The sequence below is a fragment of the Muntiacus reevesi genome, chromosome 3 (genome assembly GCF_963930625.1).
Source record: "Muntiacus reevesi chromosome 3, mMunRee1.1, whole genome shotgun sequence".
NCBI classification, from domain to species: Eukaryota; Metazoa; Chordata; class Mammalia; order Artiodactyla; family Cervidae; genus Muntiacus; species Muntiacus reevesi.
In genome coordinates, this window is record NC_089251.1 from 149,698,862 (window position 1) to 149,717,216 (window position 18,355).

General features: G+C 36.5%; 1 protein-coding gene and 1 non-coding gene across 6 annotated transcripts in view; one reads left to right on the forward strand and one right to left on the reverse strand.

Annotated features, from left to right (window-relative positions):
• Positions 1-262: 262 nt before the first annotated feature.
• Positions 263-453, reverse strand: LOC136165542 (U2 spliceosomal RNA). The gene has a single exon (XR_010662574.1). It is a non-coding gene; the product is annotated as a U2 spliceosomal RNA (small nuclear RNA).
• A 185-nt stretch (positions 454-638) lies between these two features.
• The window catches only part of SF3B1 (splicing factor 3b subunit 1), a 35,395-nt gene continuing 17,678 nt past the window's right edge, over positions 639-18,355 (forward strand). Inside the window, exons 1-7 of one of the 5 annotated variants that reach the window (XR_010662446.1) lie at positions 652-800; positions 11,384-11,550; positions 12,855-12,959; positions 13,316-13,430; positions 14,909-14,964; positions 15,272-15,351; positions 16,395-16,455. Coding sequence is in view for 3 of the 5 variants with exons in the window: in XM_065930900.1 (XP_065786972.1) it covers positions 773-800; positions 11,384-11,550; positions 12,855-12,959; positions 13,316-13,430; positions 15,272-15,351; positions 16,395-16,565 (666 nt within the window). In the remaining 2 variants the exon portion in view is untranslated. Of the gene's footprint in view, positions 801-11,383; positions 11,551-12,854; positions 12,960-13,315; positions 13,431-13,481; positions 15,352-16,394; positions 16,566-18,355 lie in introns of those variants that run through there. The other 4 variants (XM_065930900.1, XR_010662445.1, XM_065930901.1 and 1 more) reach the window with 4 other exon arrangements.

Consider the following 18,355-nt stretch of genomic DNA (forward strand, 5'->3'; position numbering starts at 1 on the left):
AATGTATATTGTAGACAAAACTCTTAATCAAATGGTAAGTAGTTAAAAAGAAAGCGACCTTGAATTACAGAGTGAGGGATGAGACTTGTAACTGTTAACATAACTAAGCACTGCAACAGCTGAGACGTGCTGAGAAAAGTTTTTGGCCTCAAAACGCCGTCTGGTGGATTTGGAGAAAGGGGGCTGAAGGTCAGGCTTCTTCCAGTCCTGAAACTTCAGTGTTTCTTTCAGCGACTGTTTTTTTGTTTTTTTTTTTGGGGGGGGGGGGTGCACCGTTCCTGAAAGTACTGCAATACCAGGTCGATGCGTGGAGTGGACGGAGCAAGCTCCTATTCCAACTACCAGCTCCAAAAATCCATTTAATATATTGTCCTCGGATAGAGGACGTATCAGATATTAAACTGATAAGAACAGATACTACACTTGATCTTAGCCAAAAGGCCGAGAAGCGATTCAGCGACTGTTTTTAACTGCCCTGGTGGAATCCGCTTTCCTCCACGGCAGTTACTCGCTATAGGGCGCTAAGGCTCACGTAGTCCTTTTCGGGTTTACCACGGAAACCGTCTGCGGGAGCAACCCTGACTCCTCCCTCCGCCCACAATGCACCTCTCTGTTCTACCTAGGTGGCTGCTCTGTCACGTGTCACCGGCCGCGCGCGCTCCCGCTTGGCGCTTGCGCGGAGAGCGGCCCCCAGCTATTTTTCTCCGTGGCAGCGGTGACGAGCGGAAGTTCTTGGGAGCGCCAGTTCCGTCTGTGTGTTCGAGTGGACAAAATGGCGAAGATCGCCAAGACTCACGAAGGTAAGCGGTTTTCCCGTTGTTACGTAGATTCACCACTGCCCACCTGCTGCGACTTTGTTTTCCTAGGTTTCTGCCTCTTCCGGTTTCTTTTCTGGGGGTCCGAACTCGCGCTTCGGGCCCCAGGTTGACTGCTCGGCGCCAGAGCCGCAGGCCACTGCCCCGCGTAATGGCGTCCTACTCGTACACCCCCGACAGGCGCTTTGTTCCGCGTTTGGGTGCTGCTACTTCAGCATTGCTTTTCTTCTCTGACTGGGGGCCTCGTTTAAACAGCTCTCTAAGGATAATTCCTGGGTAAGGGAGCGGGGACAAGGGCGTGGGAACAAAGTCTCTCTCACCTCTCGGAACTGTCGTTGGCATAGTCTCTGCAGGGGAGGGTCAGAAAAGCCCTGAAATACGGCAGCCGCTTTCCGGGCAGCACTCAGTCGAGTTTAGTCAAACTGAGGCTCATTACTCTCTAAGCTTGGTTAATTTGTATGTCTTCAGGCGTCTAAGATACACCTTGGTTTTTTTTTTTGGTGGTGGTTCGAAATGATTTGGAAATACAATCTGGTAGTTTTCTCCACCCTTTATTACTTTTAGTGTAATAGGGGCTTTTTTTCTTTTGAGACTGATTTTCGGTGGAACAGAGAAAGGCACGTTAATAATGGCGAAAGCTTTTGAACAAGTTGGTCGTTTTGTGAAATAGAGTGTGCAAAATTAGGAAAATGTTGGAAATAGGCTGTAGTACCCCTTCAGGGAGTATTCAGAAATGACAGGAAGTAGGGGCACTTTTGAGAAAAGACGAGGTATGGGAAGTTGGAACTGCATTCCTTGATTTCTGACTTGAAATCTGAAATTTTCATCAAACACTGCTTCGAAGAGTTACTTTCATTTCAGACTTTTTTACTTGTATTTCACACGTCGTTTCTGGGTTCGTGGCTTGGTGTTAGTCTGTGGAAGGTAATAAAGACTAAGGTCATCAAGTTTTATAGTCTAGTGGGGAAACAGGTATCTATCTTCATTCTTTATGAGGCAATTGAATGCTTAAACAAATATAAGCTACAGTGTATTTTGGGAACCTGGTTAACGGAGTCATTAATTTATGCCTAGGGCTATTTCATAGAGTAGGTGACGTATCCCTGGTCTAAAAGGATCAATTGGTTTTAAAATAGGGGAGGACATTTGAACCTGAGACGACGTCTCGTACCTAAGCAGTGACTCGTGAAAGATGTGTTTGGCTAGTTGTCTGTGGCAGGAAAAGAGAGTCCAAGGAGGAAAAAAGTAGATGCTTCTGAAAAATGTTGGTTGGGGCCGTTAATGATTGTGTCACCCTTGGGAATGCAGAAAAAACCCCAGTTTTCTGTGACTTATGAAACAGACTAATGAAGTGGCAGTGACTTTTATACTTTTACTGTTGTTGTTAGGTATTTGGGATTGAAACACTGTTTTAATCCCAAAGTGTTTTTTGGGCACTTCTGTCTTTAGACTACTACTCTTGTAAAATAATTAGAAAACATAAAGATGTTGGCTATTCTTGTTTATCTTGGAGATTATTCTTGTAGATTTTTCATTTGGGGCATTTTGTGGCCTTGATTACTTTGTTTATCAGTATCTTTATGATAGGATAACTTGGATAGGAAAATCAAAGTTACGATTAGTTTTCCTGTGTTTTAGAAGCACAGTTGAAAGTTTTGGTCTGTAGAAGATTACAATTCATTTACCGGAATTGGTTTTATATGGGATTATACTCATATGAATTAGCTGAGACCTAAAGTATTGGAGCATTCAGTTTCAGGTGTGAACAGTATCTGTATACAAGACATTGTCCAATCACTTACTGGAGTCTTAAGTGTGATGAATGTTACATAGTTCCTTGTTCCTTCCTCATGACATTTTCCTGGAGAATACTAGTCCTTCAAACTCCATCTCTGTTTTTACTTGTTAAGCCATCTCTGATAAACTGGATCAGAATTACTTTCTTGGATTTTTGTTTGTGTGTTCGACTTGCGTGTGCTGCTATCACAGCCCTCCTAATCTTTATTACTTATAATATTTTACAGTGTTAAGGTTTTCTCTTCCACTTTACAGTTGTGTACAGAAACTGTCCTTTAGTATCCACAGTTCATGATGTATGAATGCTGAATATTTTAATCAACACTTATTGAGAGATTATACTGTATTAAGTGTTAAGACTATCACAGAAAGGGGGCACTTAAACACTGACCTTTGAACAGTTCGGTAGGTTTGAATACTTCTGTTTGGCTAAGATAAGTGGGAAGGACTTAAATTTGGGGAACTTCCTAGCTTATATTTTGGGAACCTCCTGAGAAAAATGTTAAGTTAACATCAAATTAGGATATCTGGCTAGGCTTGACTTTGACTTTCCAGTATCTACTGGATAAAGCACCCTCTTCATTCTCCGAGCTTACGAAAGTCATTGGTTGCGGTAAAGGATGATCTAGAGGGAATAAGGGCAACCTTTTAGGATGCTGAAGCAGTTTAGAGGAAGTCTTGAATTTGAATCTCACTGGAGCAGTCTTGGGTTTTTTGGGCTGTGCTGAGTGTCTTGCGGGATCGTAATGCCCTCACTGGGAACTGAACTCAGGCCATGGCAGTGAAACACAAGTTCTAAGCACTGGACCAGCTGGGAACTCCCTGGACCAACTTTTAGAAGTATGTAATACTTGTTTAATTTTTGTCTTAGAGTTGTCCATCATGTTGCTCTTTTATATAAAAATTACAATCTTTTCATCCTAAATAATGCTTCTGGTAGACATTTCTTTGTTGCAACTGGTAATTTATTGTTAAAATATGGCTGCATTAGTACTTTGTAATTGAGTCTTGTGAGATAAATGATACTTTAGTATTCAAGCTGAAGTAAGTTATGGTTGTACCTTCCAATATAGTTTTTTTCCGTTGGCTATTATTTCCCTTCATTGACCCAAACCAATTTTTTTTTCTCTTGTCATATTTCTTTCAAATATTTGTTAGGATCAACCCTTAACATCCTCTTTAACCAACCCAATTAATTTTTTTTAATCCTGGGTCACTGTGACTTATAAGCTTTCCAGTATTGAAATAGAAAAAGAACTGGATTTATTCAAATCAAATGTAATCCCTTTTTGCATGTTGTGTCAAGTGTATAAAGTTATTAGTGTGTGTAATCTTGCCAGCCAGCAGTTCTTCAGATACTACCGATTTTGGCCCGTGAGGGAACCACGCTCTTCTGTTTGGAAAGGAAATAAGATGGATTATCCAAAAATTCCATGTATTGACTTGTTGGGCCACTATCCCTTGAATGGATTTTCAGGGGCATCACAAGGCTGAAAAAGTTTTCTCCCTAATTCTTTGCTTGCAGAATGGCTTGGAATAATCGTTTTATTTCTCTGCATCTTCTGAGATTTTTACTTTCCTGTGTCCAGAATAGTTGTTATTTCAGTTTTGTAGACATGCAGTATGAATGTTGTTAGTCAAAATAAAAGAAAAAAGTTGTTTAAAGATTTCAAAATTTTTCTTCCTGTAGAATTATGCAAGAATTTAATTGATATATTAGTTAGGAATTAATCTTTTAGGAACTGTTATTTGTAGTGTTCAGTAAAATAGTTTACCACTATAGTTAGTTGTCCTACTAGGGTTTTGTTTAAGGAAAAGACTGAGAGTTGGTATACAGAATATACTTTCTACTTTTCTGCATGTTTTTTAGAAGTCTCATATTTGAGAAATCCTTGTTTACCACTTGCTTCTGATTGGTGGTGATTAGATGTTACTTATGGATCAGACTGAAAAGTGTCAGTGAATGATTAACGTCCAAAGGCTGTGTCTGGGAGAATTTCCTGACAGGCCAGTGGTTAGGACTCCGAGCTTCCACTACAAGGGCCACTAGTTCGATACCTGGCCAGGGAGCTAAGATCCCACAAGCCTTGCAGCACGACCAAAGGCTGTGTCTGTGTAGTGCAAAGTGATCAGTTATAGAACGTTGCAAATAGTACAAATTAAAAATGAAGAGCAAAGATGTATCGAGGAGGAGGAAGTGCTGTAAGCTAGACTTAGCATTGTCTGAGGCATAGAAAAAAGGAAAGGCACAGAAGGGGAAACCAGTAGGACAGAATTGGTGGGGAGCAGGTAAACAGTTGTATCAAATGTGACCAGTGATGGTTTATTTCAGAATTTGATATTTAGGGCTTAGTTTAAAATACAAACAGTAGGTTAGATGTTTTCCATCTTTTAGAAGGTACAAGTTCCAGCAGTATTTTATTTTTTGATGTCAAACTCAGTTCCCAGATGAAACATTTGATGTATTTATGTCAGGAAAATGTCTATAATTTTAAGTTTTAAATTATCACAATTTTTGGATTAGTAATATAACAATTGTTAAGTAAATGAAAAATGGAAATCTGCTTTATTGAATGACTTGAGATTTCAAATGGGCCACTTCATAAATTTATTCATGAATTCACACTGTTAATATAATCAACCTCTTGTCTCCTAGGGAAGGATTTGTTTTCTGATAGTTGAAAATCATCCTAGGATCAGTTTCCCTCCAAAAAGGAGGGAGTTTCAGTTGAAAGATGACATTTCTGTAGATCACTGGAGCATAGTTAGTTTTTAAAATATATATATCTTAACGTTTAGAAGATTTCACATTGCCATCACTTGCAAGATCAGTAAAACTGGAAAAGAAAAAAAATGACAAGAATTGAAACTTTTAAGTATTAAGATAGTATATCAGAGAACTTAAAAAAATTCCGTTTATGTATACCAAAGGATTCCATTTCAGAGAAGAGAGAGCTTTTATTTTCTGTTGCATGGGGCCAGAGGCTGTGTTTTCAAAGGGTTAGAAGAAATGAGAACCAAGAATGAGAAAAAAAGGAGAAACTTTAAATTGCTTTTAAAACATTTTAACTTTTTATTGAAAACTGAAAACATACACAAAAATATAGTGAAATAAACCCCCATATTGTGCTTATCATCTAATCATGTGACTTGAACAGTTGTAAAGGCGGAGCCACCTTTGCTTAATCTCTTCACTAGTCTTTTTCACCTTTCCTGTTATTTCAAAGCAAATCCCAGATACATAATTTTATCCATATTTTTTTTAGATAAACGGATAAATTTATTTTCTGTTTATTAGACCTTTTTCTCAGTCTTATCATGGTAAATATATGTAAGTCCTAAGTTCTTTTTAAATTTTATTTATTTTTAGTTGAAGGATAATTACTTTACAGTATTGCATTGGTTTCTACCAAACATCAAGAGTAAGCCAGAGGTTTGCCCATGTCCCCTCCCACATGAACATCCCTCTCACCTCCCTCCCCGGCCCACCCCTCTAAGTTGTTCCCAAGCCCTGAATTTCCTGAGTCATGTAGCAAATCCCCATTGGCTATCTATTTTACATATATCCATACATTTTTCAGTGTGTTTCTCTAAAATATAAGGACTTTAAAAAATACCATTATTAAGAGGGGGGAAAAACCATTATTGGGAGTTCCCTGGTGGTCTAGTGGTTAGAATTCAGCAATTCCACTGTGATGGCCTAGGTTCAATCCTTGGTTGAGGAACAGAGATCCTGCATGCTGCATGGCACAGCCAAAAAAAAAAAAAATCTATAATTGAACCTAAGGTTGACAAAATATCCATCAGTGTTTGATTTTGCAGATTGCCTTATAAACTTTTTTTTTACAATTCATTTGACTTAAGTTCCAAATAAACTTCATATATTGTAATTTTAAGTCTGTACGTTCTTCCTCTTTCATGTCTTTTTATTTTTTTCTTGGAGTTAATTGGTTGCAGTGCCTTTGTCCTGTAGGGTTTCCCACAGTCTGGAGGGAAAGGAGAAAATGGCAATAAAAACACAACTACCTGTTAAGACACTCCCACCACTGCTGTGACAGTCAAGGTGTCAGAAGGCCCACAAAGCAAGGGAAGCTCAAGAAATTTAATGGCTTTTGGAAAAAGTACAGTTCTGAAATAATACTCCGGGTTTTGGTTAGACTAGCCAAGGCAAGGAAGTCTAACAAAGGACTTGGAAATTCACGTGATCCTGCCACTCTAACTTTGCTAAGTCACTGTAGTCTGGTTAGACTCTTTTTGACCCTGCAGACTGGAGCCCGCTAGGCTCCTCTATCCATGGGATTCTCCAGGCAAGAATACTGGAGTGGGTTGCCATGCCCTTGTCCAGGGGATCTTCCTGACTCAGGAATCAAACCCCGATCGAACCCTTGTGTCTCCTCTGGCAGGCGAATTCTTTACCACTAGCGCCCTAGTGGCAATGAATATACTCTCAAAATTTTCTAATCTTTATTGCTACTGGAAATTTTTTTTTTTAACTCCTACTGATAGACATACCTTAAAATGGAAATAACAACTTAAGAAAAACCCTGTTCTTGACAGGTTATCCTCTGAATCATCCTTTAGTGAGGCTCTTGCAGGCTCTTTGGTAAATACAAGTCTAATACTTAACTAATACTTTGATTTTTTTCCCCTAGGTCTTTGTTTGTTTGTTTTTTAATCACTTCCAGAATATGCCAGCTCTGGGGATTTGAAGAACCATACATCATTTTAATTTTAGGATTCTAAGTCTACCATCAAGATAGGGAATTCCTGCTTCTTTTTTTGTTTTTTAAAAATTTTTATTGGAGTGTAGTTGATTCTGCTTTTATCTGTTTTAAAGTTTCAGCATTAATAACCAGGAGTGCCATCATAGAAGCCTCCTTCCCCCTTGATAAATTTTACTGAAGATGGGGGTAGGGTTAGGTAGAGAACAGAAGTGAGGCGCTTATGCAGATAATTTAGAAATCCATATTAGATGTTTATACCTCCTGTTACCCTTTAATGCCATAAAACTGGGATTTTATAATTTCGCATATTCCAGCTTTTCTTCATTTTACTTGTTCCCTTAATTTCTCTCTCGTATTGTATTGGTCAAAATTCTTCTGTTATACAGAATAAATCATTTCTTCTCTGTTCTTAAACTTGCTCAAGTAAACCCACAAAAAGGACTCCAAAAGTTTCTGATAAAATGAAACATGTATTTGTTATAAGACCCAGCAGTCCTACTCACAGGTATTTACTCTGGGGGTATTAAAATCTGTGTTCACACAAAAACCTGTACACTAATGTTTACAGCATTTGTTTGTATCTCTGCAAGCTGCAAACAACTTGAATGCCACTCAAATAGAGAATGGATAAACACTCTGGTACTGTGGAATACAGCTTGGTAATAAAAAGGCATACATTATTGATACACAGAACATGAAGACTGGCATACTTACACGTTTTGGTGGATTAAGAGTGCTAGCTCTTGGCAGTCACATTTGTGACCATTAGGCGGTCCCAATCTTGTTCAACTCTAGCATACGGTATCCATTTTTCTTTATTTTCACATCTGAATGTCTTAAATTATAGAGATTCTAGATTGGAAAGGGATTAGGTGTGGTAATAGAGGATTTGTTCATGTTGGTCACAATTGAACTAGAGCTAGATTAGCATAAACATTTCCTTCTTTGCCTCCTCACGTCCTTTTTTTTTTTTTTTTAATGTTTTAGACCTCTGATTTATTCTTTTGGGTATGTTCCACCTTGGTTTTCTTCATATTTGCTAACAAGTCTTAACATGTTAATCATTTGCTGTCTGAAATTATCTATTTGCTTATTTTTAGTCAGTTCATATTTAAGAAAGTACAAGAATACTTGTGTACCCCGGTAGCTGTAATGTAGTGTTAGGTAACTGAAAATAAAGAGTTAAAGACAATTCTTTTGTCTTTCCCAGAGATGTAGAATGTAAAATTTGAAAGCTGTGGAATTTTATAAACCTTTGCTGGAGAGAAAACTTTGAAAAATCACTTTCAGAGACTTCTGCAGATCACGTTTCTTTTATGTAATGTAATATAGGAAAGTGTAGGAAAAAAATGTACTGAATACAGTGTAACCCATTGCCCAGCTTTACCAATTCTTAATATTTTGCTATAGTTGTTCCACAATAAGAAAACTGTTGCTAAACAGTAAAGACATAAAATTAGTAGGTAAAATTCAGTAGATGACAGTTTCTGAATAAATATATTATCCAAATAAAGGGATCATAGTTGGTGAAACCTTACAACAGAGAAGTTCTGTAGAGGAGAAATAAAGCTGTCTGTGCTGTAAGTTGGGGACTGAGCACGCTGCACAATGATAGGATAGTGTGATGCAGTTTCTATGAAACAGTGCCCCTTTCTGGTTTTTTACTTGTATATCACCGAGAGGAAAATGTAAAATTGGTGATTTTGGTGAGACTGGGATGGGGCTGCAAATGGAGAGGTGTTGGGCTAGGTATGAGTTTGCTGATAATGTGGAAGCCTGGGTTCATACCCTGGAGGTTCTGATTTAGTGTATTTGAGGCCTAGGAGTCTGTTCTTGTAACAGATTCCTCAGGTGATTTTGATGTAAGTGGTTAGTAGACTACACTGATGCTGTGGAGAGGAGATTGCAGAATATTTGGCTGGCGCGATTAACCCATTTGTGTTTATTGCCTGAGTCCTGATGACAGTAGCATTTGTGGTTCTTTTTTTTTTTTAGTGTGGTTCTTTTTAAAAAAAAAATCTATTTACTTTGAAAAATGATACATACACTTAGTGGTTGTTTTTTCTTTAAACCATAAACATTTCTGAAACTGGAATGTTCAAAAAGGAAAAAATGAGACTAGATCTCCACTCACCCTTGAGCCAATCTTGACTAATCCCTGAGAGATTAGATTTCTTTGTATTATACCAGGAGAAAAAGTGTTCTTGGGGGTGGAGTGGGGGGGGGGGGCTAATATGGGTTAAAGCTTAAATGTATATATAAATATATAAACAACAGTAGAGAGAATAGTAAAATGAAGAAGTCAACTCAGATGATGATATTTCTGTTTGTGGTTAATTGTGATGGAGGCCCTTGGCTGCCTGGGCTACTGTAACAGTTTTGAGGAGAGAAATGCAGGAAAAATGAGCGGGGATGGTAGTGCTCTGATAACACTAAGAGATTCGTTTACAAACTGGGGCTGCTAATTGCAGTATTAACTCTATTGCATTATTTTGAGTTTCTGAGACTTGCTCCCGCACGCTGTGCCTTGGACTAGGTAATGTTATTACATTTTCTACTTTATTTTTTATTATTTTTTTTTTAATAATTATTTGGATGCACTGGGTCTTAGTTGCAGTATGTGGGATCTAGCTCCCTGGCCAGGGAGCGAACCTGGGCCCTGCATTGGGAGCACAGAGACTTAGCCCCCAGACCCCCAGAGAAATCCCTACATTTTCTACTTTAAACCACACACATCTTGAAGACTTAGGGTTTTCTCCCTTAGCTGGGGGTGGGGGTCAGACATTTATTTGTACCACTTGAGTTTTTTGCTTTTGGTGCTTGCAAACTAATAAACGAGTGTTTCAGTAGTGCCTAGTATCAAAGTTCAGTTGAAGGTAATGAGCTAGCAAGACATGCCTATTTGTGAGGTCACAGATTGCTGGCCGTGGAAATGCTTTTTTTCTTTACACACCTATATATTATTCAGATTATTAAAATGAAACATTAGTTTGTAATTTAAAGTTATCTGGTGTCAGGAAAGACTTTCAAAAAAGGTTGGAAGACTAGTCTGTATTTAAAGGAGACTGAAGAGACATGACTATATGCAGTGTGTGGTTCTTGATGGGATCAGGAAACGAGAACATGTTACTAGGATGTGAAGGATGTTACTAGAATGATTGGGACATCATGATTTAGATAATTGATTGAGATATGAAGTTAGATTATAAGATGATGAAGAGTTAAAAATTAGCAAAGCAGTTAAGAAGAGTTGATACTTCATTCACCATATGTGCGTCTTCTGAATGTCAGACCTATGGATAGACACAGTGCTTGGGGGACTCATTGAATGCTTAAGTGTTTCATGCTCATTATGTCATTTAATCCTTAAAATGAAACTCTCTGTTGTAGGAAACTGAGACACATAGATCAGTGTATTAATTAGTAGGTAAAGAGCCTTTAAGGCATGCATTTTTATTCTAAAGCTCGGACTTTAAATTATAAATCTAATATGATGATGGTTGCAGCCAAAATGTAGGGCTCTGTATTACATGCTTAAGAATTTAGAGTTTATCCTTTGTTATTTTACTATTGAAGATGTTTAGGTTTTTACCTCCGAACTTGTTAGGAATGCAGAAAATTGGGTCTGATCTAGGCCTTCTGCATTCTGACAAAATCAGAACCCATAGACAATTTGTTGTACATTTGGGTTTGAGACCCACTCTCTACAGTACTGTTTTTACCTCTAGTAGTGTTTATATAATCTTAAGTGTTGTTCTAGCTCCCTAATCAACATCACCAGGATTTTTTTCAGTTGGGAAAGGTTAGAATATCATGGTAGTTGAATAAACTTTGGCAAGCTGTTTTTAAGGTAAGAGTAACTTGAAGTTGATGAAATAGGATTTCTTTTGTGTGCATAAGTACCTTCTGTTGAGGTGGAGATATTTTAAATTTATTAAAAGTCAATACTTTTTATGGTAATTTTGATAATACCCAGTAGAGAAATATATTATGTTGAGTCCTGTTTGGAAAACGAGATTAAGAAAATATGTATTTATTTTCTTACAGATATTGAAGCACAGATCCGAGAAATTCAAGGCAAGAAGGCAGCTCTTGATGAAGCTCAAGGAGTGGGCCTTGATTCTACGGGTTATTATGACCAAGAAATTTATGGTGGAAGTGACAGCAGGTTTGCTGGATACGTGACATCAATTGCTGCAACTGAACTTGAAGATGTAAGTTTCATAGTATACAAAGAGTCCAAGCATTTTTTTTGTTGGAGAGCAAGAAATATAAAGGAATCTTCTGTTTGAGTCATCTGATTTAATCTTGGAAGACATTTTGGAGATTGAGAAATCTTTTCTTTGGGAGGATAAACTGTTGAAGGTGTCTTTCTCTTCTGAGACTTCTGGAAGTGCTCAGTTCTGACTCTTATTTTAAAACTAGTTTATTCAGCAAAGCACCTGGAAATCATTAACCATTGTAAAAGTAACATACTGAGTTATTGTTACCTACTGAGCTCTATCTGGAGGAGCCCTGTAAGAAGTGATTTCATTTTAAATGACTTGTGACTTCTGATTTTTGATTGGTACTGGTTTTTTTCCTCCCTTGGTATCTTAGTATGAATGAACTGTTTCTTGGTACTGACATTAATGGGCTTTTTTCAGCCTGTTTTAGTTACTCTGAAGGATGACTACCTCTCATTTTGAAACACATCTCTTAAAGTGTTTTCATATATTCCACAGAGCTTATATCTTGTCAGACTATCCCAAATATCCAAATTTGGTGAAGTAGCTTATCATTTTTGTGTGATTCAGTAACCTGTGTATATAGATTATGAAACATGTTGTTTTTATGAAATTCAAGCCATATTTTAGTTAGCACTTTTTTTAAAGGAAAATTTTAAAGTGCCAAAGCAAAATTTGTAGAAGCCAGTCAGGCCTTTTTGCATATCATACCTTAATGGTAAGAGGCAGTAATGGCTCTGTGTTCCAGAAGCTGAGCGGGAAATTGTTTTTTCAGTTCTAAATAAAATCAATGACGTGTTAAGATCTTCTTGAGATCTGCCTGTTGTGGCACTTCTTATATTAGTAAAATAATAATATAACATTATTCTGTCTAAACATAGTAATACTATTAGGGAAATACGTTTAAAATTAATTACATTTTACTTTTTTCTGTGGTTAAACCATGATTTTTAAAGAAGAGTTAGACCAGGAAACTGGAGAATTCTAAAGAAGCTGTTTGTAGTTTCCAAATCTGAAAAACAAATTTAATCATGTCCACTGAGAAAAATGAAATGCTCACATTTTTCTAGTCCATATATAACTTATTTTAATAGACTTCCACAGAAAGCAGTCTTTATTTAATCTTCTTAAGAGCATAGAAAACTAAATTTAATTTTTTAAGTAGTTTTTTGAGTTGAACAGAAAACCCGTTTCATCATACTGTATTTTGATTTCATATTGAATCTCTATGTACTTTCTAGTTTCTAAGTTCTAACATTTCTGTTTGGTTTTTTGGGGGCATTCCATTGCAGGATGACGATGACTACTCATCATCTACAAGTTTGCTTGGTCAGAAGAAGCCAGGATATCATGCCCCTGTGGCATTACTTAACGATATACCACAGTCAACAGAACAGGTAACTTAAAAAAAAAAATTAAACCAGAGTTTATTCAGTTAAAGAAAACTGAATGTCTCAACTCCTGGGGAAACGCATTTATTTTAGGAGTCAAATTAATGTTTTGAGGAGAGTTGATTTGAGAAAATTAGAAATACTTATGTTATAAAGGTGATCATTTCATGAAGGGAATTGAACTATGGAAATTTCTCATATACCGTAACTTTCTCACAGTAGCATTAATGTGAGTAATGATAAAGAATATTAGTAGGCATTTATGAAACATTTTTATGTTTTATAATGTTCTGACTTTTGTTTGTGATTTTCTGTTTGGTTATTTAATAAGTGAATATTAAGTGAGACATACCTCTTTTCAGTATGATCCATTTGCTGAGCACCGACCTCCAAAGATTGCAGATCGGGAAGATGAATACAAAAAGCACAGGCGGACCATGATAATTTCCCCTGAGCGTCTTGATCCTTTTGCAGATGGTAATTCTTTCCCACTTTTCTATAAGTATTCAGAAATTTATTTGTGTTAAGTTGTCTTTAGCCCTTTGATTTTTTTTGGCATGCTTATGAATTTGCTTTTCTTTTTTAAAATCCCCCTTACTATAGATTTGTGTAGATTTGGTTGAAGTCACAGATGCCATATTCTTCATCTTTATAATGCCAGTTTTCTTTCCAGGTAGAAGGACAAGAAACTAATGAGCCAATGCCATAGAAACGCAAAGGGTTAAAGGTTTTTCTTTTACTTTTGTTTTGGGTACGCTTTCTTTACTTTGAACAAATGTGTTTTTCTGCTCAAGATACTTTCAAATTATTGAAAGTTTTCATCCCAAATCTAGATTTTTAGGATTGTTACTTTTGAGAAACTGTTTCCACATTAGAGCTCCCCCCATATTGCTCTAAATATAGTTTAATAAATGCACCTACTTTGCTCTAAGCAAACTTAAAGTTAAAACAGAAGTATGTATACAAAGACTTTGATATTTTTAATAGTTGGAGTCTGTTTTGCTGATTTTAGTGTGCAGGTCAGCACAAGGGGCATAGTGAGCCTGATGGATGCTTTCCTCAGGTGAGTGAGTTTCAAAATCAAAATTAGGTGCCTGTTTCTTAAAATTAGATTCTGCTGCAGGTTTATAAATTAGACTTTCAGCCTGCATGAATTAGTAGGGATATTCTTTTTTTACTTGCATAATTGTAATTGATTTAAACATGTATGTCAGAATTCACAGGCCCATACTAACTGTCCTTAATTTCTTTCCTACAGCAGTACTGCTATATGCCAGTCCTGTCTGCATTCTTAAGGGTGCAGTTCAACACATCCTCTCTAGATTATGGTGAAAAAGTATTCCAAAGGAAGTCTTATCAGAGCTAGTGTCAGAAAGAATGACACTATCAATTGGGCATGATCTTCAGCATAGGAAATGTCTTAGAATTTTATTATATTTTCCTAAATTATGATGCTATACTACTTGTATAGCTAATTATCACATTTCTAAAACATCGTGTGCCTCTGTGAATCTTGTATTATTTTGTTTGGGCTTCTTTAAGATATTTCGAAGTTTGAAAAGCAAATACTGAAACTTTAACCAAGAGACTAACACATCTCTTTGTACACCACTTTTTTTCTATATGCATCATAATAACTGGTAGAAGTAATATTTTTCAAGTAATACATTTCCAGTTGTTATTTATACTTTCTAAGAAGATAAAAATATGTTTCTGGGTCAACAAAACATGGAAAGCCCATGAAGCCCTTTTTAGTAACATGACATCAGAATAAGATTAGAGGTATATTTTTAAAAGTCAGATTTTCTAAACTATAACTGTTCTAGAACATTGTATGAAGAACTTATCTAGTCATAGTTACTTGTAGTCAGGATTTTAACAGCTTGCAACAGGTAATGTTTTGAATATAAATATCTTTCCAAAGTGTTACTAATGGTAAAGAGATAATTTTCTAGGCTTCTATTCTGCTGCTTGAAGTCAGAACTGCTGATGGAGACAAAGGCACGAAAGTGTACGTATTCCGGATTAGCAACCCAGGAACCCATCACTTCTGAAGACACTAAACTGTGTTGTCATTTTGTTTTTATATGCATTAAAATCTTTGTTTTAAACTGCTGTAGATATGTTTGTGTTCAAACAGGTTAAATTGATCAGCAAACTCAATAAAAAGTAAGATGTATAATTATTAAAGTTTTTCATCAAAAAATAAATTAAATGATTATGGAATAATGTAATATTAGAGCAGGGCAGATAAATCCGTTGAACCTAATTATCTTTTATTTATTGTACTCTTGTCCTGTTGCTGTTCTTTTCTGCAGGAGGGAAGACCCCTGATCCCAAAATGAATGCTAGGACTTACATGGATGTAATGCGAGAACAGCATTTAACTAAAGAAGAGGTCTGTAAACCTGCTTTTTATTTTCGTGGTGTTGGAAGAGTGTAAAGGAAGCTGAGATTGAGAGACTTTTATATTTCCTTTTTTATTTGCTGCACAAATACTGCTTACTTTATTATTTCTATTACTGTTAATAAAAAGCTGAGAAAGAACGTTATCCAGAATTTTACCACCTCCCAAATTGAACTTTTCATTTCTTTGTACTGTCCTTTTCTAGTGCCTGTCCCCTTGGCCATATGCATGCATATGCATACATATTGTATATATATATGTGTATACATATATATTTTATAGTGGACGTATCTGTGGGGGCTATTAATGGTGTGTCCCTGAAGTCACTGTGTAAGGGAAAAGTCAAATAGTGAAATCATTTTTTGAAGTCTGTTACTCTTCCACAAAATTCACTTTGAATGTGTATGGAAATTCAGTTTGAATATTTTGACGAGTTCCTGCTGGCCTGCATAGATTGCTCTGTTTTAATACTTTGTCTTCATAACTTTATTATGAATATATATTAGATTTGGAGGTTATGGAACTCCATATGTCTAGTGGGGTTATAGAACTCCACTTTAAAATCATAGGGTAAATTAAATGTATATTTGTTGTGACTATATTTTATATAATACTTTCATAGTTATAATTACAATAAAATTTTGAAAATTTATCACTTTCCCAACTCATTACATAGTGTTAATTGCTATTTTTATGAGTTTTACTTGAAGCATTTTTCTTTTTTTTTTGAAGTATTTTTCAGCGGAAACATTTTGGTTTGCTGCCATTGACTGAAGATTTTACTTCCTTAGCTATATATAAAGCAGTGCTGTCTATGTAATATGTTCCATATTTGCTCATCTATTATGTAGAAAGACAGTGTATAAAGCTTGAAAATACAGGAAAGAAAGGGAAAATAAGGGATGGAAATACCAGTAGCATAGAAAGGAGAATGAGTGAAGAATAAAATGGTGTTATGTAGAAATAATTTTACTAATGGTTTGAAAATATATTGAAAGTGTTTTAAAGGTGCTCACTGTTTGTGTATTTTTCAGAGAGAAATTAGGCAACAGCTAGCAGAAAAAGCTAAGGCTGGAGAACTAAAAGTCGTCAATGGAGCAGCAGCATCCCAGCCTCCCTCAAAACGGAAACGACGTTGGGATCAAACAGCTGATCAGACTCCTGGTGCCACTCCAAAAAAGCTATCAAGTTGGGATCAAGCAGAGGTAATTGCCTTTTATTTTTTATTGTTACTATCTTTAATTTATTTCTCTCATGGAATATATTGATCTACTTTGGATGACTTAATAAGATAACCTCAGACTTTTAAACAAGAGGCATTTATTTTCTCACAGTTCTGGAGGCTTGAAGATCAAGGTGCCAGTAGGGTTAGTGCCTCGTAAGAGCTCTCCTCCTGACTTGCAGATGTCTGCCTTCTTGCTCTGTCCTCATGTGGCCTTTGCACACGTGGAAAGAGCAAGGAGCTCTGGTGTCTGTTCTCTGCCTGTAATGACACCAGTCCTGACAGGTTAGGGCCCAACCTTGTGACCTCATTTAACCTAATTACCTCTCTCAAGGTTCAGTCTCCAGGTACAGTTACAGCAAGGATAAGGGCTTCAGCATGACTTCTGGGGGAAACAGTTCTGTTTAAAACTTGGAGTAAAGGGATGTTTGTTTTGAAATATTAAATACAGATATGGAAGTACGTCACATATGGAGGTTGAGTATAACATCGCCCTCTTCATTTTCTGGGTGGATGATTTTAAGTCTGACCACAGCTGTCAGTTACACACTACTACTGCATTTTCTTTGTCAGTTTATTTTCCTAGAAACTTTTTTTTTGGTGGTAAAAATAACAATTTGCCATTTTAACCATTTTTAAGTGTACAATTTAATGATATTGATTACTCTTAAAATGTTGTACAAGAACCACCAAGATTTATTTGCATGAGAACCACTATGATTTATATTCCGAAACTCTCATCACTTCAGACAAACACTGATCATCAAGCAGTGGCTCTGTTCCCCTTCCCTTCAGATGACTTCCTTATGTTCTGTGAAGCCTGTACCTGCTCAACTGCTGCTTCTTAGTTTGTGACTTTGCTTTCTGTTTCTTTCCCACCCCAAATGGGAACGGTTAAAAAGTCAAAAGTATAAATGTTCCCACTGTGAAACCTATTGGTATGCCTGTATATGTTCTCATCTACTCTGCTTTTCCATCTCTTTTAATATGGACTGTTGGTACAAATTGACTATATACAGCTTAACCCGTCTGTTTATGTATCGTTTCCCATCTCTTATTATTCAAGGACTCTCATATAACATCAGTTTTTTTCTCTGTACTCTAGGTTATTATCATCAACAACGTTTTCCTGATCGTCATCTTTTAAAACAAAAAAATTGCAAGAAATCATCTCTTGATCCTCATATCCCCTTCGAGCTACCATCCCATTTCTTTCTCTTGTTACTACTAAGTGCTTTGAGTGAGTCATTTATCTATACTTGACACTCTGTGCTTTAGCTTGCACCCCCTCTAACAGATTGTCTTTTGTCAAGGTGACTTCCCCATTGCTAAATCCAAGTCAGGTCTCAATCTTCAGATTACTCAGCGTATCAGTAGACATTCTTTGATACCTTTTTTTCCCCTAGCTTCTGGGTTTCAGTTTTTCTTGATTTTCCTAATACTCCTGTTAGTGGCTACTACTTTTTAGTCTTGTTTGCTCTATCATCCTCAGCTTCCTTAAATTTAGTGTACTCTAATGCTCAATGCTCAGATCTGTTTTCAGTCTAAATTAACTCCTGGGATCTCACTCCTGTCTTTACATATTGTCTTTGTAAGATAACTTCTAAATTTATAAATCTGTCCTTACTTCTCTGTTCCTCAGACCCAACACATTTACCTTGATGAGTATTTGATAGGCATCTCAAAATCAGTGTTTCTAAAATAAAATTGATTTTCCCTATTCACTCTTTCCATCCTGCTCCCATGTATATTGGCTCAAACCAAACCCTTCAG